Below are 26,639 nucleotides of genomic sequence, written 5' to 3' on the forward strand. Positions count from 1 at the left end.
GGGGCGGTTTGCTCATTTAGGGAAAATACAAAAGACCACAATACCCTCACTTCAACAATCCCGTCATTAGATATGATTAGGGGTAGTTTGGGCATTTTTAAACTTCTAAAAATTATATCTCTTAATTTAAGTGAAATTGGATACAAGTTTCATATATCAAATTGATCAGAATTTTGCGCACAATTTTATAAAATTATTCTTGTCGAAATCCGACAACTTTGAAATTTTCACTTAAAACTCGTCGCGATGCATCGCAAAGCGTGCGAGGTCTAAAATGATATTTTTCAGGTTTTACAATTCTCCCCTCCTTACAAAAATTTTGTCCCCAAAATTTACTCAACTTCTAATTACAAAATAAACCATCAGCTTCCATTTCATTAACATAAACCTCAACATTGAAACATGATATATTAAATATATGAAATAGCATAACAAAATAATCTGATCAGTCCCAAAATATTTGACATGACATAACAATTTAAAGTACTAAATCCAAAACACCAAAACATCAGGTTTATCATTACAAGTCACTAAAAATAAATTATAAAGCCATCTCAATTGTCATTGTCAGCATCTACAGATTCATTGGACTATTGCTGAGTCAAAGTGTAAACTCGTGGTCTGACATTTTGCATAGATTATTTTTGCACTGAACCTGCAGCTGAAGGTTCTATCATCTATTGTTTGCTAAAGTTCCTCTGTAAAGGTGCTTCAACTGATCTCATTTCTCCTGAAGTCTTTTGAGCCAAAACAGGACAATATTTTGCTATGTGTCCAAGCTGATGACACCAATAGCAAGTGTTGGAACCAATCAAACATTCACCTTTATGTAATTTTCCACACTTAGCACAAGATTCAGTGAGTTTACTTACAATTGCACCACTGCCTCCACTAGAACTAATCTTGGACTTCTTCCCATTTGATCCATCAGTCTGATTGCTTTGAATAACCTCTTCATAACTCTTCCTTTTTTGAAAATCTCTTCTCCTCTGAGTACTCTGCAAGTCACTCTCAATTCTTCTTTCTCTCTCAACCAAGGTAGCATAATCCTTAATGCCAAAATGGATTAATGGTTGTCTAAAAACATCCTTCAAACCAAATAAGAAACGATGACATTTCTCTTCTGCATTGGGTATCATATGTGAGGCATACCTGAAAAGTCTAGTGAACTCGACCTCATACTCAGTAATAGTTTTATCACCTTGCACCAATCTATTGAATTTATCTTGCATCTACCTCCTAGCAAACATTGGTACATACCAATCTCTAAACACACTTCAACTAGAGGAGCGACCTGTTGGTTCACCAAACCCCGACCCAGCATCACACGTTCTCCAGGTCCAAAGGGATCCAATGCCCAACTACTGAATCCTCCCGGAATTGCGTTATCAGAGCCGAGCCAGGAATAGCCGTTAGTGGACACCTACCACTTTTCACCGGTGAGAGAGGCCATCTTTAAGACTTTCAGAAAAGATGTTCACAGGGGACATAAATACTTGATCATAGGAACTTAGACCACCTACGCGCTGGTAAACGAAAACCACCTCGACTGGATCAACCGAACGAATCAGGCCGCCCCGTCGAAAGAATGAACACGCCAAAAGGGCTACCAGCTTTCCCCCCCAAAAAGGGGAGATCCGCAGCTTACTGCTCATGGAAACATCCGATGTAAAGTCGTTCGCGTATCTTTCTGATCTCCTTCTATTCATCATCTTTTTGGCTTTGCCCAAGGTTGATGGTGTTGACTAAAAAAGGGGAAGAGAAGAATTGAATCAGTTCAAAAAATCGGTTAGGAATCGTACCGCTTCTTTGAACCATTCGCTATCTCTCGATTCCTATAGATAGATTAGATAGAAGAATCTATCTATATCCGGGAGGTGAATTAGAGGGATTCAACCCATCGCACCCCTTCGGGGGGTGTCTATGAGGGCATTTTGGGTCTTCATTCTTCCCTTTATTTTCATTGTAATCTTAGTGATCCATTTGTGAATAATACTGGCTGTGTTGTACCCTCTTTCACAAACTCCTCCCAGGTCACTTGGCTGCTAGGTCTTCCTCAAAAAGTCTCTTCTAATTGACTCCTCCACCATCTCTCTGCTTCCCCATTGAAGGCATAGGTAGCTAAGGTAACCCTTCTATCTTGAGGGCATAGCATTCCTTCTAATATCTTCTCAATCCTCATTAACCAGTCCTCCGCCTCTATGGATCCCTCATATGAATGATGGAGACTTCATGTCTTGGAATAACTTTAAATTCTTGTCCATCACAGTGCTTCCATTGCCTCCAACTTGAGTCTGAGTACTCTTTATTATTTGGGTCATAGCTGCCATCATCTGTGCAAAAGATTCCATAGTAGCATTGATACTACTATTCGAAGGTTCTGCTACTACAGGTATCTCCCTCCTAATCTCTCCCGTAGTGCCATAAGTGACATCATTTTCAGGATCCATGGCTCTGAGATATAACCGATGAAATAAAATTAGCAGTCTATAACACAAATACCCTATACCTTAACTAACCTAGAGAATCATCATATTGGCTCTTTCATATTGATCAATATTCCTAAACCTTTGCTATGATATTACTTTTGTCACGACCCGGCCTGGTGAGCTCGCGTACGCGAGGCGGGAACGGATGGTCGGGCTGTAGGTTAAATTATCTAATATCTAAATCTATCTCCATAATAATTTGAGAGAGCCTCTAAAACATCAAATTTGAAAATTCATAACATAAAACTCAAACAAATTCATAACTACCTTTCTTCTTGGGCTCCTCTCCTACGATATACGTTACTTTCTCTTCTACTCATTTTGATTTACTTAAATTTATCTGAAAAATGTTAACAACTAACATTAAGCCAAAGCTCAGTAAGTAAAACACAATTCTAAACTACAATAATCAAGGCAAACTAAACAATATGTTAAATGCCAATTTTATATGAACATAACATAAAATGATTTCATATTAACATAACATTAAACATATCATATCATAAAGTCATATTTTTTATTTCATTTCCATATTCATATCATTATTCATAACTTTCTCTTTTCGTATATATTACAACCGTCACAGGAGCCACCGTCTAGTACCATAAAGGTACTCCTTTACCATTTTTCTTTTTCATATCCTTTACCATTTTAACGTGTACAAGTACAACGTCCCAGCTAGTACCATCAGGGGGTGAGCTCCATCATTTCAGCATGCACACACAAACATTCAATATAACAAACATTTCATATTCATATCATCTTATTTCATCTTGTTTCATATAACATATAAACTTATAATATAATGCCATGATATATAACATAAAAGTTGCTTGATCAATCATAGAATTAAATAACATAATCATGATCTAAAATGGCCATAAAATTTTCATAATCATCATTGGACTTTCAAAACATAAAATTGGAGAAAAACAAAAATATTGCCGAAATAAAGAATCATGTATACTTACATAAATTAGGAATTTGATTCTCCTCGCTAATCCTTCTTCCTTCGAGGTTTCTTCAAAACACCTAAAAGAGTTAATTTCTCCTTCAAAATCATTTATAATAAATCTAAATTAATGTTCTTATTCTTTTCCTAATCTACCCTAAGTCCTTTCTCTCCCTCTCCCTCTCTCCAAAGTCCAAAAGATCACATAAAGAAAAACATGTTCTTAAAATTCATAATTTTATATAATTATAAATTTTAATCAAAATAACCCTTTTTTCATAACCTAAATTAATTTAAAATAATTTATATTTTCGGATTTAAAATAATTAAAAATTAGGGAAAAAAAAAAGATTTTGTAAGAAAGCTCAATTTATACCCTTAGAAACCCTCTTAGGACCCTTAGGAACCATATTTGTAAAAGCACTTTCAAAAAGTTCAATTTTAGGCAAAAACCCTAATTTTAAATTCACAGAATTTTTTATAAAACTTAAATTAAATTCCGTAATTATTTTCCAAAAACCATTAGGAAACGCTTTTGGGAAGGAATTTGAAAGAAAAACAAATTTGGAGAAAATCCTAGAATCTTCCTTTCCAAATATCTTGAGAATGAGAAGGGAAAATTATATTCTAATGCATACCTTTGACTTCCCTTATCCTCCTCTACATTTTCCTCAAATTTTCTCGCTGGAAAATCGTCGCCGGAGTCTCCCATCGAAGCCCGTCCATGCGCCTCCTCCGCTCGGTTCGTCCGCTCCCTCTAGGTTTGGCCGAAAGAAATGAGAGGGGGAGGGGGCGGTTTGCTCATTTAGGGAAAAAGGAAAATACAAAAGACCACAATACCCTCACTTAAACAATCCCGTCATTAAATATGATTAGGGGTAGTTTTAGTATTTCTAAACTTCTAAAAATTATATCTCTTAATTTAAGTGAAATTGGATACAAGTTCTATATACCAAATTGATCAGAATTTTGCGTAGAATTTTATAAAATTATTCTCGTTGAAATCCGACAACTTTGAAATGTTCACTTAAAACTTGTCGCGACACATCTAAAAGCGTGCGAGGTCTAAATTGACATTTTTTAGGTTTTACAAATTCAACTCAATCAAAGCTCAAATGGATCCAAATCAAAGACTCAAAATACTTTTAAAAGGTTCAAACCATAATTTGGATTACTAAACAAATTCTAAACATGACATGCTTATAATAGAATCGAGCGGCTTGTCAAAATGAATCCAACAAGCTCAAGATCATCAAATTCTGATATCATTAAGACATTCAAATGATCAATAAATAATCCATGATCAACGAGATCAATGCCAGCCATCCATTCAAACCACTCCAAACATGATATCCATCTTCTCCATCTTTACAAACTATGGCACCCTAAAAAAATTTATAAATAACCCCCATTTTTATTATGAAAGGGGGGAGAAGGGGAGGGAAGAAAGGACGAAGAGAATGGAAGAATTTGGGAGCCTTTTCGCCGCCGACCATCGCCAGACTTCCTCCCGTTTGTCGATAATTGCCGGACTTTCTCCCATTCGTCGACCACCGTCAGAATTTTGCCCATTTGCCGACCACCGTTGGACTTCCGTCCGTTCATCGACCATCGCCGAAATTCTTTCAGACCGCCTCCGAACTTCCTTCTATTCTTCAACCACCGTCAAACTTCCGCCCGTTTGTCGACCACAACCAGAATTCTTCCTGTTCATCGACCACCTTGGACTTCCGCCCGTTCGTCGACCACTGTAAGAGTTCATTCAGACCTCCGTCGAACTTTCTCCATTCTACTGACCACCACCGGACTTTCGCCCGTCTGCCGACCACCACCAGAGTTCTTCCCGACCACCGATGGACTTTCGCTAGTTCGTTAGACTTCCGCTAGTCCCACCGACCACCGCCGAACTTTCGCCCGTCCGCCGACCACCGCCGGAGTTCTTCCTGACCACTGACAGACTTCCGCTAGTCCGCCGACCACAGCCAGAATTCCACTAGTCCATCGACAAGCGCCGGACTTCCGCCCGTCCACTGACCACCACCAGAGTTCTTCCCGACTAGCGACGGACTTTCGTCTGTCCGTCGATCACTGACGAACTTCCGTTAGTCGGCCGACCACTGTCGGACAATTGTCAGTTCATTGACCACCGCAGGACTTCTGTTAGTCCGCCGACCACCACCAGACTTCCGCTAGTCCGCCGACCACCACTGGAGTTCTTCCTGACCATCGCAGGACTTTGTCAAACTCCTTCCTGGTCATCGATCATCACCAATTATGACCTCTCCAACCAATATCGCCGACTACAGTCCTTTCTGACCTCCCTCACCAGATAACAGTTCTTCTGACCTATGTCACCCACCAACTACGATCCTTCTAACCTCCGCCACCTGCCAACTACAATCCTTCTGACCTCTGTCGCCCATCGACTACGGTCCTTCCTATCACTGTCGCCCAACTACGGTCCTCTTGATCTTCGTTGTACGACTACAGTCCTTCCGACCACTGTCATCCAATTACAGTCCTTCTGACCTACATTGCTCGCCGACTATGATCCTGCCGCCCAAACGAACATATCAACACTGATTATTCTAACTTCCGACATATAATGCACTCTGTATGATGTATATTTGCTACATCAAGCCAAGACCTTCCTTCTAAGGAAGGGCCTCATTTGTAATCAATTGCAAACATTAGTGGATTCATTCAAACTGTGCTAGGCCCTGTGATTTTTTTTCCTTTTTTAGGGTTTCCACATAAAAACTCTAGTGTTTTTTATGAGCTATGCACCCCTACTTATTTATCGGACTGCGTGCTGTATATCGTACAAAGCTAGGACACTATACTTTATATCTCTCTACCGCCGTGAATATTTCAAGACACAACACATATCAATGTAGCCATGATATTTCATTTATTATATATCAATATAAAATTAGTATCTTAATTACATGCTGCTCAGTATATCATATGCTTAGTATATCACATGCTCATTATTAATACAGTGAATTAATAACAATAATAATGATTCAGTAGTAGTATCAAACAGTGTCGATCTTCATATTGATAATAATATCAGTACAGTGTCGACAGTAAAACATGTGGCAGTAATAGTAAAGCAATGCAATAACAATAAATATGTGCAGTGATAGTAAACCAATACACTATTAGTAAAGCAGTACAATAACAATGAATCTGTAACGTGTAATTTGGTTGTCACACTTAAATAAGTAAGAAGTCCTGACTATCACGGTGTTTTTTTAATAGTCGGTAATCAATAATCAATAACCTTTGGTTCAATAAACAGAGTCATTATTCTTTACCCGTCGGCATAATAATAACTCATTATAACTTCCCATCATTGTAATGTTGTATTACGTAAATCAATAGAGGATAACACCCAACTATTAAAGGAAAGTCTGTCGGCCCACCATCCTACATAGGTCAATAAATATTCAACCAACAGGTCAACCAATTTTTACTTGTCTTTTACATAGATTACAACAAAAGCTATATCGACCATCTATTACCCAATCACATGTACATTTTCATTCTTAATGGTTGTATTTACAATATGCTTAAAAATAATACCCTATTTCTATACAATGTAAATCATACAAAATTTCATAACTTCTATTTTACATGGTGAAATTCATAAATATTGTAGTCAAATAGTCTGGATAATTAGTACGATAACATACAAAAAGTTGTGTGGTAAAACTTCAATAAATAAAATACAAAAAAAAAAATCAATTTTGAGAATAAGTTAGCAGTCAAAATAAAAAACTTTGAAAATGCAGATATGATGAAAATGAAGATATGATTAGAATCACCTGCTCGATCTATTTTTAAAAATGCAAAGTGACCCGAAAATTAAAAGCCCATATTTCCCTTTCTTTCCTCTGCGTTGCAATTCAAATAAGAATTTAGATTTTTTTTTTCATTTTCAATTATTTTCTAAATTTAGATTGTTACAGATTTGGCGGTGGTCGGTGGCCAAGTGGAGATCCAATAGTGATGAGGGGCTGAGCAGAGATCTGTCGGTGATCAGCGGCCGGGAGGTGGTCCGACGAGGGTCGGCGATCAAATAAAGATCCAGCAACAGATTGCTGATGTGCAGAAGTTTGGCTGTGACCAGTTGACAAGAGGTTGTTTGATGACGATTGAAGGTCTAGCAGCGGTCGGCAAACGGGAGAAGGTCCGGCTGGGATAGGAGGCCCAGCAGTGGTCTGATGATGGTCGATAGACAGGCGGTGGTCGAGTGACGATTGGCGGAAGGGCGTTTTTTAGCAACAATCAACATAAATTCATTAGCGGTGGTGCTTGGGTTGAACTTTAGGATCCTTGAAGTCTCCTCTCTCCAATCTCCGACCAAAAGGTTTAAGCTTTCGAAGATCCCACTCATGTAGAGAGTAGGAGTCTATTTATAGATTTGTAGGAATAGAATGCTATATAAATATGGAGAAAATCCAGGGCAAATTCAGAGTGCTATATCAGAAGGCCCATATTGATCCCCTCGATCATAGAATGTTTGTCAAGCATCTATGTGTCCAAATGATGTTAGAATATATTGATCCTAGGTTCATTGGATTTGTCCCGTCGAGCCGCTCAATTCGATTATAAGCATGTCATATCTAGAGATTATTTGGTCATCCAATTAATACTTTGAACCTTTCAAATATACTTTGGTCCCTTGATTTGGACTCATTTGTGCTCGGATTAGACCAACTTTGGTGTCATTGGGTTCATCTCATCGAGATGTTAAATTTGACTATAAGTTGGTTGATCCCAAATTTAATTTTGGAAGTTTCTAATTTAATTATGCCTCGAGATTTGTGCTTGATCAAGGTAATTTTTGGTGACGTATCAAGTTCCTTATGGTAACATAAATAACATCATTTGTTGGATTTCTCTCTTTTCTGCCGCCTCTTAAAATTAATATATTCCAATCATAAAGTTTCACTTAGCTTGTCACTCATTTCATTTGCTTGCTCATCTAATACGCTATGTTCTTCTCCAACAATCTGACATTTTCAACTATGAAGATAAGAAAAATTTCCTTTGTTATTATATAAATACAGTTTTTACTGATTTGGTTGCATGGAGGAAGTCATACAGCTCTACAGAATGTCTTTGCAATGCTTCATTATGTTTGGGAGGCGGATTTCTCGTAAGTTTCTATGATTAATTTGACTTGAGCTATATTTGGAATGGCTTTCTTACTGCTTTTTGAAGCAATTTTTTTGGTATAATATTTTTTACTTTAATATAATTTTTTAACGAAAAATTACTTTAGGCTTCGTTTGGGACGGCTTTTAACTACTTAAAGCAACTTTTAGTATAAAAATTTTAATTTTTAAACAAAAAAGTTGTTTTCAGAAGCAATAAAAAGTAGTCCCAAATGAAACCTTAGAAAGCAATAAGAAAACCGTCCAAAACAAAGCCTTAATGAACAAATTCAAAAGGGGTTACTCATATGGATCGAGATTGGGAGATATTAAAACAATTATTGTAAGTTGATTAATTTGACTTTCTTATAATCTATTTTACTTCAGAAAAAAATAATAAAAAAAGTTTTTCACATCTAATTTCAGAGACAATTGATGTATTTAACTAATATTTAACCAACATCATCAACATTTGATGTTAAGGATCAACCAGCATTATTCATGTTCTTAATTATATAGAAAAACATATGTAAAAAAGTTGGGTTTGTCCAATTTTTTTGCAAACAATCAGTCAAGAGGATCAAAATAATTATGATAAGTTGATAAGACTTCATAATTCATACACAAACAATTATATATAAAAAATCCTATTCATCATACAAAAATAATATCTAAAAAATTTTGGGGTCCTCAAATCTTATATCTCATGATGTGACTGACGTTGATCAAAGAACCCGGGGAGAGGAGTGCGATGTCGGAGTGGAAGACTACTTGCAGTGGGGAGAGGATTTCATCACGTTGAAGCATTCACAGACGTCGGTTTCCCGAGCGGGGATGGAGACGGAGAAAAAGAGAAATTGTAGAATGAGTTGTTTTAACTTTTTATAACATGTTAGGTTATATATATTCTCATAGATCATTTGATCTAAATCATTGGCACAAAATGCATCCCTTTTTTAACCACTTGATTTCTAAAAATTGGCACCAAATTTTTAATTTAGCGGTCTGATCGACGGTTTTCATATGAATCCGATTTTGTGAGATGACCCAGCTGGCCAATTGATAGGTTCCTAGTTCAACTGGTTGAACCGACCAATCCTGTTTGATTTTTAAGACCCTGCTACTGACCTTATTTATACTGGAGAATCACCATAGGACAAGCTCTTCAAAATAGTTGAAAATAACTAGCATTTCAAGTTGTTATTGATGTCCATCATTGATGTCATAGAGTCTAATGCCAAAAATAATTTATTTAGAAGATAAGGATGTCATTAGAATTGAAAAGTTAAACTTGGATGAAACTAAGATTATTAAGAATGATAATCCCACCCCTAAATTTCCTATGGAGTGAAAATAAGCATCTTAGTCACTATAAAGTGCTTATTATAGGATATCCATCTCAATGTATTCTAGGAGGTCTTCTTAAGAATGAAATAGATTATTTAGCATTTATATCTTATATTAAACCATTAAATATTGAAGAATCTTTTAAAAGATGAATCTTGGGTCATTGTAATGTAAGAGAAATTAAACCTTAGGAATTATAGGTGTGAACTAGTTATAAAACCAAAAGAATCAATACATAATATGAATTGTGTGGATTTACTAAATAAGAAAAATGATTTAGTGGATCTAATTAAAAGTAAGGCTTGCTTATTAATATAAGATTATAGCCAAATTGAAGAGATAGTAGCATGACTAAAGGCTATTAGATTATCTTTAATGTTTGCTAAATTTAAATATTTTAAATTATAGCGAATGATAATAATAGTGTATTCTTAAATGAAGTTAATTAAAAAAAAAATTCTTTGTAGACTAACCCCGTGGGGCTTATTAGTCGTGTTCACACTGAATGCCTAAATTAAAAAAATAATAATAAAACTAAAATAAACACCTAGAGCATGTTTTGTTTAGTTAAATACCTTCTTCATTAGCTTTGGTTTTAGCAATGGTAAGGTAGTTAGCACCATATTTATCAAAAGAATTAATATTAGCATAATTATCACTCAATTCTTTGTGGATGACATTCTATTTGAAACCACAAAAGAATTGCTATTTAATGAATTTGCAAGTAAAATGGGTAAGGAGTTCAAAATGAGTTCGATGGTAAAATCTAATTTCTTTCATGGACTTGAAGTAGAATTGAAAGAAGAAGACATCTTTTCCATCTCAAAATTAAGGTTTGAAGGTAACTAAAGTTTGAAGGTTGAAAGATACAGAGCTATTACCCCCTCTATAATATTATATTCATAATAAAGTATAAATCTATCAAGGTAAATCTATATAGAGTTATCATAGATTCCGATTATATTTCATAGCCAGCTGACTAAACATCATATATATTGTTAGTGCTGTCAAAATCAAGTTATGGGTCTTGAATTGACCCGACACTGTTCGACCCAACCCGTTTGGTTGATTTTTTGGACCCTCGGGTCAACCCAAACATGACCCGTTCACACGTTTATTCAACCAAATCCCGTAAATGGGCCACCACCGGCCTGTTTTTTGTGCACCTATTCAGCCAAATCCCATAAATCGGCCACCGCGGTGCTCCTTTCACGCGATTATTTAGCCAAATCCCATAAATCGGCCGCCGCCGACCTGACTTTCGCGCACTTATTCGGCAAATCCCGTAAATCGGCCGCCAAGCCCCCCACGGCGTTGTCGGCCTCCATTCTCACCCGATTATTCAGCCCAAATCCCATAAATTAGCCGTTGTTAATCGCGACGGGACTCACACTACGCGACCCACATCACTCATGGAGCGATTGTCAGGTCAAAATCGGGTTAGTTTTGAATTTCCGGATCAACCCAAATCCGACCCAATTTTACAAACATGTCTAAATCCCTAATCCAAATGCAACCCGTTTTGAGTTCAAGTCAACCTGAACCTAAAAATTTTCGGATCAAGTTCGAGTCAAATTTTCGTATTGCATCAAATATTGACACCCCTATTTATTATAAATATCCATGTTAGATTCAGACTTCATTTGGGATGATTTTCTACTACTTTTCAAAACAATTTAAAAAAAAATAAAATCTTTATATAAAAAATTACTTTAAAAAGCCATACGAATCCTTAATCATAGAAAATCTTGCCTAATAATTAAGACGATTTTGAAAAACCTATTTGGAACTTTTTTTTTTTTAACCTATTTTGAACTTGAGCTTCATTTGGGACAGCTTTTTTTATGCTTTTTAACAGTTTTTTAATTAAATTTTTTTTTAATTAAAAAAATTTGTGCTAAAAAATTATTTTAGAAAGCAAGAAGAAAACTATCCCAAATGAAACCTTAGAATCTGCATAAGCTTAGAGTTTGTTTTGAATCAAACGGAACAACGTGCAGCAAATGGAAAATGACAATCACCCTATTCATCCAGTTCTAACATCTGCGAACAGCAAATCATGAATCAGTCCGTAAAGAAGAAAGCTAATTCTAAGAATGGAAGCCTGTTGAAACATGTTATAAAGTTCTAGTAATACATAATTCAGATTATCACAACTTAGTGGCATTACTAAACATTTGCTTCTGCCCTTCATCCTACGGTTCAGAAGCTATCCTTCAAAAAAAGGGTTACTTAAATCCCTTAAAAGATAGCACAATAGTTGCAGAAAGGCTCTCTAATTAAAAAAAAAAAAAGGCTATGACAGTTAAATCATTACACACAAGAAACATGAGATCTATTAAGAATGAATAAAAATATCTATAGAACTTCCTGCTATAATCTCTTCTCCATCACTGGTATCAACCAATCAATCTATGGCAAATTCTTCAATCTTCATCCTCAGTCTCTTCATCATCCCTGTTTGCTTCAAGGTATCTCCAGCCATTCTCTTCTTCTTCGTCTTCTTCTTCTTGATCTTCTTCTGTTTCCTCACTGTCCTCATCTAGCTCTTTGTTTTGCCTCCGTTTCTGTGCATCATTAGAAACAACTGGATTTGGACTTGATACTCTTTGTTTTGCAACTTTAGCTGGTGGAAGTTTCCTGGACAGACTAGCCTTGCCCCTCTTGGAGTACTTATTGTTAAGCAAAGCATCTTGGTCGTTTAGTTCACCATACCAATGCTCACCGGCGGTCATCGGAGCAGTCTTGTAACCTTCCTCGGGATTATGACCAGGGTGTTCCTTTCTCAAATGGAGATTCAGCTTATATTCATGAATATAAGCTTTTTCACAGCCAGCAAATGGGCAGACATAAGGACGGTCTGATGAGGCAGAATTCAAGACAGGAGCCTTTGCAGCATTGCTGGGCTTTTCTTGGGGCCTCATGTCCACCATTGCATCCTAAATGATTTCAATTAGAAATGGGCCTTATCATGAGACAAAGAATATGTTGTTTGAAAGAAGAAAGCTAACCAACTACATAGGCTCTTGCAAAGTCTGCATTTGATGTCATATTCTATAGGTTAGAAGGCAATACCTTCTCATGCTGCGTCTTTATATGAGTGTTCAGTTTGCATTCATGAGTGTATCTTTTGCCACATTCAGGGTAAGGACAAACATGATAGTTTTCTACTGAATGTGTTTTCATATGTGCCCTCAAGTTGAAGTCCAAAGAAAAGGCCTGCATTAACAGCCTAAAAAATCAAAAATAAAAGAAAAAATTGAAAAAAACTGTCTCAATTTGTGGAGTAACAGGGATACACATATGATGTCCAATGATACGAGGGGGTGAAACTGCTCAATGGAGCTCAAAATTTTAATATACAAATTCAAAGCCTGATGGGTGGTTTCTTGCTTCTAACCATGCAGATCAAGTGAAGGTTAGCGTTTCCAGGTTTGTGTTTTTTTCATCACACGGTGTGCATGTAAATATGGTTATAAAGGAAAGGTGGAGCAGGAGTACTCAACCATGAAAAAAAGAGCAAACTTTCTCATAATTTACAAGTCTCAACTTTTCCAATGTTGCTAATTTCAGCCATATTTTACATGCATAAACTTGTATCTCCACCTCCCCCATTAAGTTTACTGAACAAGAGCCCTGTCTTTCCGAGCTCGGTGTGTGTTCTTCTACCATGCAAAATTCCAAATTCCATGCAAAGACAATTTGGCTCAATCTAATAGTAGCACATGATTGAAGGCGTGAAAAAGAGGTACTAAAATGAAGAAAAAAAAATGCTGCAACCATGGTATTGCTCCATTTTCAGTCATATATCATCCTAACAGAAGCAATGAACCTCAACTCAGACACCCTGAAGTAGAACGATAGGTCCTGCATGGACTCATTCTTCCCGTCCCCCGCACGAAGTAACCCGTCCCTCCCACCCTTCCAACATACATCTTCATTGAATCAAACTTATTGACAAAGATCTCGAGAATATTTATGAAATTAATCTTAGAAGGACAAATTTGCAAAAACGAATTAGGTGGGGACTTAATTGCAAAAAATCTAATATAGAATTTCCAAATAAGGAGGGTTGGCAAAGAGAGGAGAGAAAATTATTTAGAGAGCATTGAGAAAACTAATATAAATTCCCCCAACAAAAATTTTCTCCTGATCCTACATTGCTAATCACCTTTCGTGGGAATCTAGGACATAAAAAGCAATTTTTAAGAGATAGCTCCTATCTTCTAGTTTCTTTTGATGTTACATTGATCAAATAGACTTATAAATGTTTCTTGAGAAATTGACTAAAATGATCCCTAAACTCTTTGGGAGGGACAAAAATGAAAAAAAATTATGTTCAGTGAATCCCTCTCAAAGAGTTAAGAGATCATTTTCTCAATGTTTCTTTGATCTCTATAATAGAGATCAATTTTGTATATGAAATAAAATTATAATTGAATAGAATTTCATTTCTAAGCTCCCAGATTTCCCCTGCTAGTGCCTCCATGTCCATGTTTTTTTCATTACACATATGTGGATTACATTATGAACGGAAGGTGGAGTACTCAACTATAAAAAGAAAGCCAAACTCATCATAATTTACAGGTCTTCACTTTCCAACGTTGCCAATTTCAGCAACATTTCACTTTCATAAACTTGAATCTCCACCTCCCTCACTAAGTTTCCTGAACAAGAGCCCCATCTTCTCGGCTATCATGCAAAATTTCAAATTCACATGCAAAGACAATTTGGTTTAATCTAATAGTAGCACCTGATTAAAGCAACAAAAAAGATGTACCAAAAATGAAGAAAAATTATGTTGCAACCATGAGATCATTCTATTTTCAGTCATATATCACCCTAAAGAGGCAACAAACCTCAACTCACACATCCCTGAAGTAGAAACCATAGGCCTGCATAGAATCATTATTCCAATAACCGCATGAAGTAACCTTTTTTCCTCCCCTCCCCTCCCCTCCCTCCCTCCATACATCTTGATTGAATCAATCTTATTTAAGAGGCTCTCAAGAATTTTATAAAATTAATCTTAGAAGGACAATTTTGCTAAAATGAATAGGGTGAGGACTTAATTGCAAATATTCTAATTTAGAATTTCCAAATAATAAGGTTTGGCAAAGTGAGGAGAGAAAATTATTTGAAGACCATTGAGAAAACTAATATAAATTTCCTCAACAAAAAATTTATACTTATCCTATATTGCTAATCACCTTTTGAGGAAATCTAGAACATAAAAAGCAATTTTTAAAAGATAGCTCCTATCTTCTAGTTTCTTTTGATGTTGCATTGATCAAATAGACTTATAAATGTTTCTTTGATCTCTATAATGGAGATCAAGTTTGTAATCTAAATAAAATTATAATTGAATAGAATTTCATTTCTAGTCTCCTAAATTTCCTCCCCTCTCTCTCTCTTCTTCTTCTTCTTTGTTTCACCATCTTCAACACCTTCAACCGCCAATTTCTCCTCTGCCAATAGCCTCACCTTCTTAACTAGTAGCCACAAATCCTCAAGTATCTCATCCAGCCATGTGTGTGTATGTATATTCATATATAAAAATGCATAAATGAAGATAAAATCACAGTCCTATATATATATTTACGCGCATGAATTCATATAAATGAAGATAAAATCACAGTCCTAATTGTTTGATTTTTGTTCCCAGTTGCTGTCCTCATCTTATGAACGAACATAATAAATTCATTCATTGCTTAAGGAAGAGAAGTAAGGTAAAGTACATCATCCTACAAATTATCCATTAAATTTCTAATTCCTTAACCTAAATACTTCCTGCTATTCCATATTCCTCCTATGCCTAAATTTTGGATTATATTTTGTCTTGAATAAAATTCAAATCCATGTTAAAAGTTTTTCACAATTAATCAAAGACTAAGCAAGTTACTCTTGATTATGATTATATAGAGAGTAAAATTTATGACTATAAAAGGCTATTGCATATATAATTGAAAATCTTTTCAATATAGATGAATAAATGGCTACCATGATGGTTGCCTTTGAAACTCTTATTAAGATAGCACAATCATCATACGGTCCACTACATCTCCAAACAAGAGCAGACATATAATAGAAGAAAATAGCCTAAACAGGAGAATCCATCAACAAGGAAGCAAGCTTGGAAAACCATAAAAAAGAGAGATGAGATGATCATCCCTTCAAAGTAGAGACAAACTTGGAGTTTACTTTGATGGAGCTGTCGAAACTAAAGATAATAAACATTAAGTTTGAGATTCTAGAAATATATTTTATGGTTTAGGGTTTAGACCATAGGAAGAAAATCCAAATTCACTCATTTGAAGTTGTCCTTATATGCTTAGTGTGAGAGAATCAACAAATCTAAAAACTACGATCAATCAAAACATTGGCATTATCTGCGTTTAAACAATTGTTAAAAAGCTCAAATCTATCGCATCTATCACAAAGAAGAAAAGTGCTTCTGATAATAGAATCTGAAGCAAAATAAATGGCAAAATGTTCAAGAAGAAGCAATAAAATTTAGATGATGATTTAGAAATTATGTCAAGGGAACACTTTGTATTCATGAAATATGTAGCAAGACTTTGCAAAATCCTTTGCATAGAATTGATGATCTTTCCAGTTGTTGATGTCCTTGAAACTAACACAAAAATTTATAGCAAAATAAGAAAGAAGTAGAATTCATTCCCTTGGAAAATATTCCTATCTTTCAACTGTGAAGAAGAAGATTGAAGTGTGTGCTACAAATGAGCAAGCCGAGGTATAAGCTTAAGAAATTTTTGAATTTGTATTCAAAGAAGAGGCCAAAATTGGAGAAAAGGGGAAAAACCCTTCGCTACTACTTCACAATAAAAAGTTTAAATAGAAGTAATAATGATAGATCCTACATTGGCCCTAGGGAGAATATTTTCCACCTTAAGCTTCAGGTAAAATATACACTCATCTATGCTATTTTGGATCCAAACATTGGGAAGGATCTCATCGCTTAGGTTGGGAGCTCGAGGCTAGTCACTACCAATCATCCAAAACCCTATTCTCTGAGTTGATTTCAAAAGAAAAGTATTTGTTAGGTCACTAGATAATGTGCTTTTAAAACTTTCTTTCTCAAGAGATTTCATTGAAAAGATAGCTTATGAAATAGTACAACTCAATGTATGTCATACAATATTTTATAGACTTTATTTAAGGAATAAAGATGCTATCATTTTTAGAAGACAACAAAAAATCGTGCTTATAAAGTTATAAATGAAGGAAATAAGTGATGTGCTTCTTTGTTCCACCATTAGATTAAGGATACCATCAAGCTAGAGAATCCTAACATGAAATCAATAGCTTTATTCCCAAAGTACAAGTACCATGTAGTTTACTTGTTGATATGCATCCGATAAAGGAGACTTAACCCAAGTATGCTCAGAAGCCCATATTTGCAAGGAGGAAGAGAAGAAAGAACTAGATCAAAAGATAAAAGAAAAGGAGTTTTCAATTGCATGAGCAAATGACCAAAAATGGGCAGCCAAGATCAAAGAGGCTCTTAAGAATATTTACAAAATTAATCTTAAGAGAATAAATTTACAAATATGAATTGAGTGGGAATTTTCTTGCAAAAGTACAATTTGGAATTTTCAAATGAAGGGAAGAAAGGAGATAGGAGAGATAAAACCAAGAAAACTAACCTAAATTTACTTCATAAAATTCTCCCCCTTATTCTACATAGTTGATCACCATTTAAGGAGAAAATATGAGAGAGAGTGAGCTATATTTTAAAGAGAAGGTTATCATATTCTATTTTTTCTTTAATTGAATAAATTTCTAGGTATTCCTTTGATCTTTATAAATAAATATCAAGTTAATAATATGCAGTGAAGTTTTGACTGAATGGAATTGGATTTCTAATCTTCTAAATTTCATCTCCTCTCTTTTCTTCTTTGTTTCATAGGCCCCTATACCTTCAACCACCAAATTCCCCTTTGCCACCAATCGGGCATTTCCCCTCCTATACCAGCAAATCATCCAACTACGGCACTAACTAACCAGCCATTGGTCTATTATTATTCCCAGCTATTTTTGTCTTCTCTATGGGGTCCAAAACAGTGACTAAAGGCAGTAAAGAAAGACAGAATCCATAATCTTTTAAATTATTCCAAATAAATCATAATACCTTGTCCTACATATTTTCTATCGAGTATGATGATCTATAAGCCTTTCATACCCCAATTTTGGTTCACAATATCTTTGAGTTCTGTCTCAACCCAACACACCCAATGGATATAGAATTAGCAAACAAAATTAAAACTAGTGGACATAAATACAAACTAAATGTTATAAAGACTTGTTATAATTTGGCCAATCTTATTGATAAAGAATCCTAGTGATGCATTTTCTTGAAAACAAAAATGATTAGTAAAATGTGAAACAGAAGACTGTGTATACAAAAATAAATTTTATTTATTTTGAACTTTTTCTTTACTAAATAAGGAATAATGTTGAGCACCATTGGATCATTTCACAATAAAAACTGTAAGAACATGGACTAGTACATAAAAGTTGTCAAAATCAGTGGATTTTTTATCTCTAATTGATTTCATTTTTGCATGAGGATCACCAAGAATATAGAATTAATGTAGAATGATTAAAAAAGCTTGAACAAAATTTTAAATTTGGCATATAAATGAACAAAATTGAACATTAGCCCACTAATTAATTTACCTTCTTAAATGTGCTCATTTGTTGTAAGAAGAAACATGCTAAAAGCTCAAGAAAAGGTGCATCTAATGATGATTTAGTAGCTTTTTAATAACATACATATGTTATTATATGAAATTTCATATACTTTATGCAATTCAAAAATCAATTATATTACTAGAAGTATAAATATAATGAAAATATTGAATAAATAACCAGATAGATGGAATAAAAATCTAATTTTATTTTTTATTAGAATTTGATGATTAAAATAATAAAGAAATGCTAAATTGATAAAAAAAATCTAGTTTTTTTAATTGATATTGTATAATGAAATATTAAATAAATAGCTAGATGAATAGATTAAAAAAATAACTTTATTATTCATATTTCATGAAATATTGGCAATAAGACTATTTGTTTAAATTATTGGCATCCTACATATAATTATTTAGGCTTTGATTATGGCCAAAAATGGATAAGAAAATTAATAAATAAGATCTTGAAGCTTGGGTCATGTTTCAGCTCAACTCGAGATAGATAACAAAACAAATAAATTTACTTGAACAACATAGTACTCAGTTTGATTCAAATTTTTTATAACTCTACAAACACAATAAACCAAAGGTAAGGTAGCTAAAATTTATGAAAAATATTAAAATAAAATTTGTATAACACTTCCCGTAGAACTCGACAAGAAATAATGGAAAAGAATGATTCATAAAGATGACACTAAATAGTTGGTATAGGAGTACTGATCACGACAAGGTGAAAGTCATGAAATTGATTCAACACTTGAGTAAAATATGTTGTTATAAAGGCAAATTGAATAAAATATGTTGTTATAAAGGCAAATTGAATAAAATATGTTGTTATAATGCGCATTAGTGAAATGATGTTTTACTCCAAGCCAAACTGACAAAATCCTTTCCCTACATCCTTATGCTTCTAGACTCCCTCAAGTATTTCTAGGTTCCTTAATACAAACATTGAAATCTATCCACTTATATTGCCGTTCCCTCTCTATGGCCGCCTAAAACACATAAAATTCTAAGCCACTAACACAACACAATTCCATCTTAATGAAACCTTTCCTTAATCATTAGTTATCTTTTCGAGGGCATACAACTTTTTAGCCCAACTCTAGCTTAACCATTCCTGTCACCATATTGGCAACCGTACCAACAATACAACAACGAGTTACAAAAGGAAATTTATATAGCACTGGTGTTTATAATAAAATATTGAAATACATATAAACAATTTACTAAATCTTCCCTAGCCAATCCACAAAATCAGGATGGAAAGGAAATTCAATGCAGACACATAAATCTTATTTTTATAGCTAAGAGTGGAAAAAACAATCACCTTACCACAACCTTCATATGGACAATAATGACTCTTCTCTCCAGTATGGATAAGGTTATGCCTCTTCAACTTGGAGCTGTCCAAGAATTTCTACGACAAAGAAAAACAGAATTCCATTCAAAAGAAAAATAAAAACTGAATGTTTGTCAATCAGAAAAGCCACGCAGTCTACACCTCATATTGTCCAAAGAAAAATCATCGGTCTACCTAAGAAATGAAATCACAAAACATGATGCCTAATCGAACTTAATCAAATTTTTTTGCCAGTTTTCTTCTCTTGATTTACGAAGCAACATTTTATTTCAACTGCTGTAGTAGAAACTTTGGCCTTATTCAAACATAAGTTCAACAAAACCAACTTCATCATAAGGTCCAGCTGTGTCCAAATTGTTCAAACCATGTTTTAAAAGGCATAGGTGCAAGTTTGAGGTGTTTTTCCTATCAGGAAACTATCATAAGCCCAATGCACAAGACAAAAGGTCCATGAATTTTATGTTTAAATATTTCATAAATAAAAAATTATGATTAAAAACTCAAATATAAGAGAAAACAAAAACAAATCCCACAATTCAAAGTCAATAACCATATGATTAAATTACCAACAGTTGCAAAGAGGCCCCCTACAATAGAGTTGGAAAAATGTAGCATCATTGATGCCTCATTCTCTTCAATGATAAAGAGCACCACCCATGATCTATTATATCATGAAGGCAACCAATGTATGTCAAGCTTAAGGCTTCGATGATAAATATAGAATGAGAGAGATGAAGGCTGATCAAGCTTAGAGTAAGGTGAAAATGAACAACAAGTTGACAATGGAGATGAAGAGCTGTAATGGAGTCGTGAGTGGAAAGCCAAAGACAATCATGAACCATGCGACACAATTAGATGAAAAAGAATCAAAATTAGTGCTTTGATCTTTCTGCAGATTTAAAAAAGAGGAATTAATTTAATAAGCTTAACTCTTACAAGATTAAAATGCAAATAATCTTTTTATTCATATCTTATTTAAATATATCATAAAGCTATTTATAATATGTCAAAAAAAATTAATTAGATAAATTAATATAATTTATATCATAAGACTATCGAGTTGCCAATAGAGTGCTAAAGTCAAGCACAAGGTGATGTCTCGGCCAACAAGGCATACGCCCAACAAGTTAAATGCCTCCCTTGGTAACCATGGAAACTTACTTTGCCCCTCCCAAAGGAAAGCCCCAAATGCTTTTCAAAATATTGTGTTCAAGTTGAAGTAATTGGTCACAAACTGTGACAACTAATGTATACTTTAAGTATATAGTCAATTTTAAACAAATATGTAGTATAAGATACTATAATTACAAAATGAATACTTTTTACACATGTCAATACTATTTTGTAAAAAGTGTTATGTGATACTAATAGAACATATGATCCTAACCTTTTAATTTTAAAAAATAATCCAAATCATTCATTGTCTTCTACCAACATTAAATTCTTATATTTGAATTCTAAGGGTTCATAGAATTCGAAGAGTTAAAATTCAAAGAATAAAATTATTTCTATAAATCTATTACAAATAAATCATGAATGCATGAAGTACACAGTCATAGGAATACTAAAACTTAAACCCAATTTTGAATAATGACCCTTGGATAATTTTGTCATAACCCCTTATTTAAAACTATATTGTGTCTACAAATCTTCATGCAACCTATATATATACTCATGTGATCACTTTGGAATGATAAGCCAAGCTATTTGAGCATAAAAACTCCTTCAATTATCATTTTTTACCTTGTTTAATTTTTATATAGTCATTCTTTTTTTCCTAATTTCTATCACATTTTGCTTGCATTCCTTTTTATTTTCCAATTATTTTGCAACAAAAAGTTATAATCTTCCAATATTCTCAAATGGTTCAAATATCTTTATATATTAAGCCATTATAAATTATAGTGATTCACAGAGACACAATAATATAATAATTAAATTAAATTAACTTTATTTTTTAATATTATTGATAATGTATTCTTAGGGACTGAACATTTTTACTAGTTCCTTCTAAAAAAGTAAATTGAGCATATATGCTACACCACTTTGCCTATGCATTATAAATTGTTTCAAAAAGTGTCCTGATAAAAATTAAGAGAACTAAAATCAAGCTTTCCCAATTGTCTAGTTATTTGATTTTCAAAATAATGAAATTCTTTTTTGTTGGCATTATGGTAAAAGACAAGTTTTCATGCATGTGCTTGGCTAGTCACTCGACTGATTTGGACAGCAGAAATAGCAAGCAAGACTTAGTTAACTAGGTTTAGAATAAAAGCTGTAGGATAGCTTGGTTTAGGCTGCAAGCAAACAAAACCAGATAATACTGGGCAGCACCAATTGGATTTTTATGGACTGAGTGCCACCTGAACCAAACCTATAACTAACAATGCCCAAACATGGTGCAAAACCAGACTTCAATGCCAACCTACTTATCCTTGACAACTTTTCCCTCAAATCCCTCCAAAAATATTCTACCAAGCCAAAACCAATTCAAAGAAAAGCAACAAATTCATGAGTTAGTCATGCCAGGATTTCAAGAATTTTAGACTTAATCGGTCCCTAGACATTCTGACTATCGCCTTAGTTTGCAAAGTTCTAATTCACAACCCCCAAGACACCTTGAAACATCATTACCTTTCCACACCCTTCAACAGGGCAAACATATTGTCTCTCCCCATGGATATGAGTATGTTTCCTTAAAGCCCCAGCATCGGTGAAAGTTTTTCCACAGCCATCATATGTGCAGAGGAAAAACATCTCAGTAGCTGGCTTAGGCTTTCGCTCTTGTAGCTCAAGCTCCTTGGTCTTCTCCCTTAAAGCGTTCCACTTGTCCTCTGCATTAATATACATTTAAATTTATCAGGCCTACAAATCTCAAGATTAAAACAATCATTAAGTAGAGACTTTACAGTAGAAATAAGCATTAGCCAAAATAAAGTAATAAAGTAATAAAAAGCCAAAATGTAAAAAGGACGGGCATGATTGGAATAAAGAGAGGTGTGACATGTCCTACTTATTAACTTAGGTGCTGGTGCACTAGCATGCCTCAGGACATACAGCAGAATTCATTTTAGACAGCAAATGTAGCAACATTGCTTGAGCATCAAGCTCACTTTTGAGTAGCTTTATTACAAATTTGTTATAATCATTGCTTATGTTATAATCATGTTTCCTTTCGCCATAAGATGTGCGTTCCAAGTACAATGGTATTACATTATAAAAACTTTGTACTCAATTCTCTTTAATCATTTTCCTCATTTCTTCAACTTTAGCAAATTTCATCTTCCTTTTTTCTACTTTCATCATAAAGGGCGGGCATCAAACTTCCTTATTCTATTTTATCTTCTCATATATCCTATCTTCACCCTTTTTCCCATGTTATAATTACTAACTTCTTTATTTGTTGCATGAAGCATAGTTAAAAATAATTTTCCATTTACTATATAATATCAATTTCTTGCTATTTGACATATTTGACCTACTCTGATATCCTTGATGAATTATGGTATCATTTGCTTTATTTTTAGAATAAGTATTATGACAGATTCGTTGTTTATTAATTAGTAATTTGGCATGGTTTTTAATTAATATTTAGGGAACAATTCTTACATTTATAGCTTATGAATGAAACTATTTAAAAATTTTATGCCTAAGCCCTTTTCTAAGGAAACAAAAATATATTTTAATATCTAGGCTTACTCTCATCACCTTAAAAATAGTTGTTGCCTGCCTCATAGATAGTAATCATGCATGCCTCTTTCTAGATTGACTACCTTTCTTAGATGCACCTTTAAAAAGAGTTGATTCCTGCCTCATAGAAAGTAGGCAACACATGCCTCTTTCTAGCAAGGCTATTGTTTCTTCATTGCAGTTAATTCCTATTCGTTGTCAACAGATGTTGCATTTTGATTCAAATGTGTAGTAGCATTCCACATTTTAAGTTATGAAAATAAGCCATCAAGATTTTATTTATGATGTTATTCCTTATAGAATGGTGCCTTCCTTTAGAAAGATCACTTATACTAACACAAGTAAAGACAATAACCCTGAGGTTTATTAATATCAGTGGATAAATCAACATTTTTTATACTCACTATTCAACACAAATAAATTGTATAACCAACTGAAAAAAAAAATTACATTAATCCTAATAACTCAATCATAGAATAGTCCTAATATGGCAGGCCAGCCAAGTAGAATTCAGAATTCCAGCCAAGGAATAAAAAGAGGTGTTTTTGGCTAAGCTAACAAACTAAAACCTACCAAACCCTAAATTCATCTCAAACCAAATAGCACTCCCGACAAAATACTGCTAATGAACGGGATCATACAAGAAGTGACTTCAATATCAAACAAAACAAAGTAGCAGTACCATTTAAGAAAATTTTGGAGCTTTCACCATCAGAAGTAACTTAATTTCCGCTCGCTACAACAAAGACAGCCCACAACAAAGTGTCAGCCATAGTGTTTCTAAAAGATAGCTGATAGGAGAAGAATCAAGGTAATCTTCAGTCTCCGGACAACTTTCTATTCCATCATTAACCCCATTAAAAAAAAAAGTGAGAATGATAACAGCAAACTAAACTTATAACATACAAGAGATCATGAGGATAAACATGAGAATGTTGCCCAAAAAAAAAAAAAAAAACTTGAATTGCTTCTCAGAAGCATAACATAAAATCTACAAAAACTTATTTTTTTCATTCACAGGGAAATAACAGAAACTTCTCGGCACACCTGTAACCCATTTGAGTAAGTAGCACTTCCCGCCGGTAGCAACCACATCCTGCGGAACCCTAAACACCAAAGTAAACAGTTTAACCCCGAAACTCCAACGAAATATAGAACGAATAGATAGACGAGATGGCCAGGAAGAGCACGCACCACTCCTTGACCCACCGAACGGTGGGACTCCTCGTCTTAGGATCCAACCTGGATCGATCCTCGTAAGACTCCATCGCTGCCACGGTGACAACCTCTCTCCCTTCTCTTTCCGCCTTCGAACGTGTGGAATTGTGGCTAGGGTTTCGAAAAAGGTGCGCCGGAAGGCGATGGGGTTGTCATGCGGAACGAGGGTGAGAAAAAAGAGGAAACCGTCGAGCACAAGTAAGAGCCCACGAGATCCGGATCCATTAAGAGAAGGAAAAATCGCCATGAATCGATCTTTCCTTCCACTCGCCATTGCCCAATCCCATGGCCTTGGCTTCTTGCTATGTCCATTGCTTTCGGTTACGGACAGGTTTATGCTGTGTTGTGGCTTTTACGGGAGAGTTTACCGAGTCAGACACGTGAGCCCGACCCAAACTAACCCGAATTATACCTGTCTCAATAATTCGTTTCATGTCATCACAACTGCATTGTTTAGTGCATCTCCAACCGAAACTCTCATTTTTCACTCCAGAATGCAGTAAAATCAAAACGTGTCGTGATTCATCTCCATTGGAGCATCTTTTTGCCCCAAAATCATCGTCGTTTCTTTCGCACTTTTCTTAGACGTAGTTCGGAGGGAGAAAGAAATGGCGAAAGTGAACAGTGCGACACCAATATTGGCGTCGCACTGTTCATCAGCGACTGAATGCAGGCAAAAATGGAGTTCGGTTGGTACGTCTGAGGCTCTCCATTCGCCTGTTTGCCGAACAGCTGGAGAAGGCCTTTCATTCAAAAATAATTTTAAATATTTTTTATAACTTATTTTAATTATTATTTTTTAATATAAATATAATTTATTTTTCTATTTTACAAGTAAATTATATTATTATTATTATTATTATTCAATGGAGGAGATATTTTGGTGTATATTTAGTTCTTAAATTATCTTCTCTTTGAATATTTTAGCAAAAGATTAAGAAAATATAATATTATTCAAATGATCTATCTCATCATTAATGGTATTAACCCTATGAGCTTAAGGTTACAATTAATATTTTAATAATCACAAATATAATTCAAAATGAGCTAATATTTTGAGAATAGTAATTTTGTTGGCATCTATACTATCTATATTATACTACTATATAAGAGTGGCTTGGGATTCCTCCCAAATACAATATCATCCTTTTATTTTATTTATCAAAGATGAAACCAAATCATTCATTTTATTAGCACTTTAAATTTATTTTTTAACTTTATTTAATTAAATGCATGATGTTTTAATTATATTTAAGTAAAAGCTAATTATTTGAATGCCAAAGGATTTAATTGTATTTATTTCTATATTTAAATATAATTAGTTAATATATTTGTTTGCATTATATTTTTAATTTTTACTTATTGGAGCAATTAATAACATAATTCATTAATTAATATTCATTCAATAATAATCGTTAAAAATTCATAATTTTAATAACTAATAAAAAATTAAAGCATAAGTTTTAATTAATTATTTTATTAAAAAACATTTACATCTATATTATTATTATAAAAGCCATTTGAGTTTTACTCCCAAATCAAATATTAGCCTTTCATTTTTATTATTCAAACAGAATCCTAGCCTTTGATTTTATTATATTATCATGAATAATTGGTAATTTTAAAAATAATTAATATATTATTACTTTTCATATGAGCAAAATTTCATTTAAGCAAATAAATGAAGAAATCATTTAAATT

The 26,639-nt window shown here is 34.1% G+C and overlaps 1 protein-coding gene across 2 annotated transcripts; it reads right to left on the bottom strand.

Moving 5' to 3' along the window:
* Positions 1–12,038: 12,038 nt before the first annotated feature.
* Positions 12,039–25,257, bottom strand: LOC110093214 (zinc finger transcription factor YY1). Of its 2 annotated transcripts, XM_020818030.2 has the most exons (6): positions 24,915–25,257; positions 24,768–24,826; positions 22,665–22,864; positions 19,998–20,087; positions 13,029–13,172; positions 12,039–12,892 (listed from the first exon to the last, which is right to left on the bottom strand). In XM_020818030.2, exons 1-6 carry the CDS (start codon positions 24,986–24,988, stop codon positions 12,380–12,382), a joined length of 1,080 nt encoding a protein of 359 aa, XP_020673689.1. In that variant the 5' UTR covers positions 24,989–25,257; the 3' UTR covers positions 12,039–12,379. The 2 variants fall into 2 exon arrangements, with proteins under 2 accessions (XP_020673689.1, XP_020673690.1); XM_020818031.2 differs by lacking the exon at positions 13,029–13,172.
* Between the last annotated feature and the right edge of the window lie 1,382 nt (positions 25,258–26,639).

Source organism: Dendrobium catenatum, unplaced genomic scaffold, assembly GCF_001605985.2.
Source record: "Dendrobium catenatum unplaced genomic scaffold, ASM160598v2 fragScaff_scaffold_1089, whole genome shotgun sequence".
NCBI classification, from domain to species: Eukaryota; Viridiplantae; Streptophyta; class Magnoliopsida; order Asparagales; family Orchidaceae; genus Dendrobium; species Dendrobium catenatum.

Coding starts and splice junctions, on each gene's coding strand:
- LOC110093214 (XM_020818030.2), bottom strand. CDS start 24,988: ATGGAGTCTTACGAGGATCGATCCAGGTTGGATCCTAAGACGAGGAGT. Junction 24,827..24,914: donor GTTCGGTGGGTCAAGGAGTG/GTGCGTGCTCTT, acceptor TTTGGTGTTTAG/GGTTCCGCAGGATGTGGTTG. Junction 13,173..19,997: donor CATATGAAGGTTGTGGTAAG/GTGATTGTTTTT, acceptor CTGTTAATGCAG/GCCTTTTCTTTGGACTTCAA.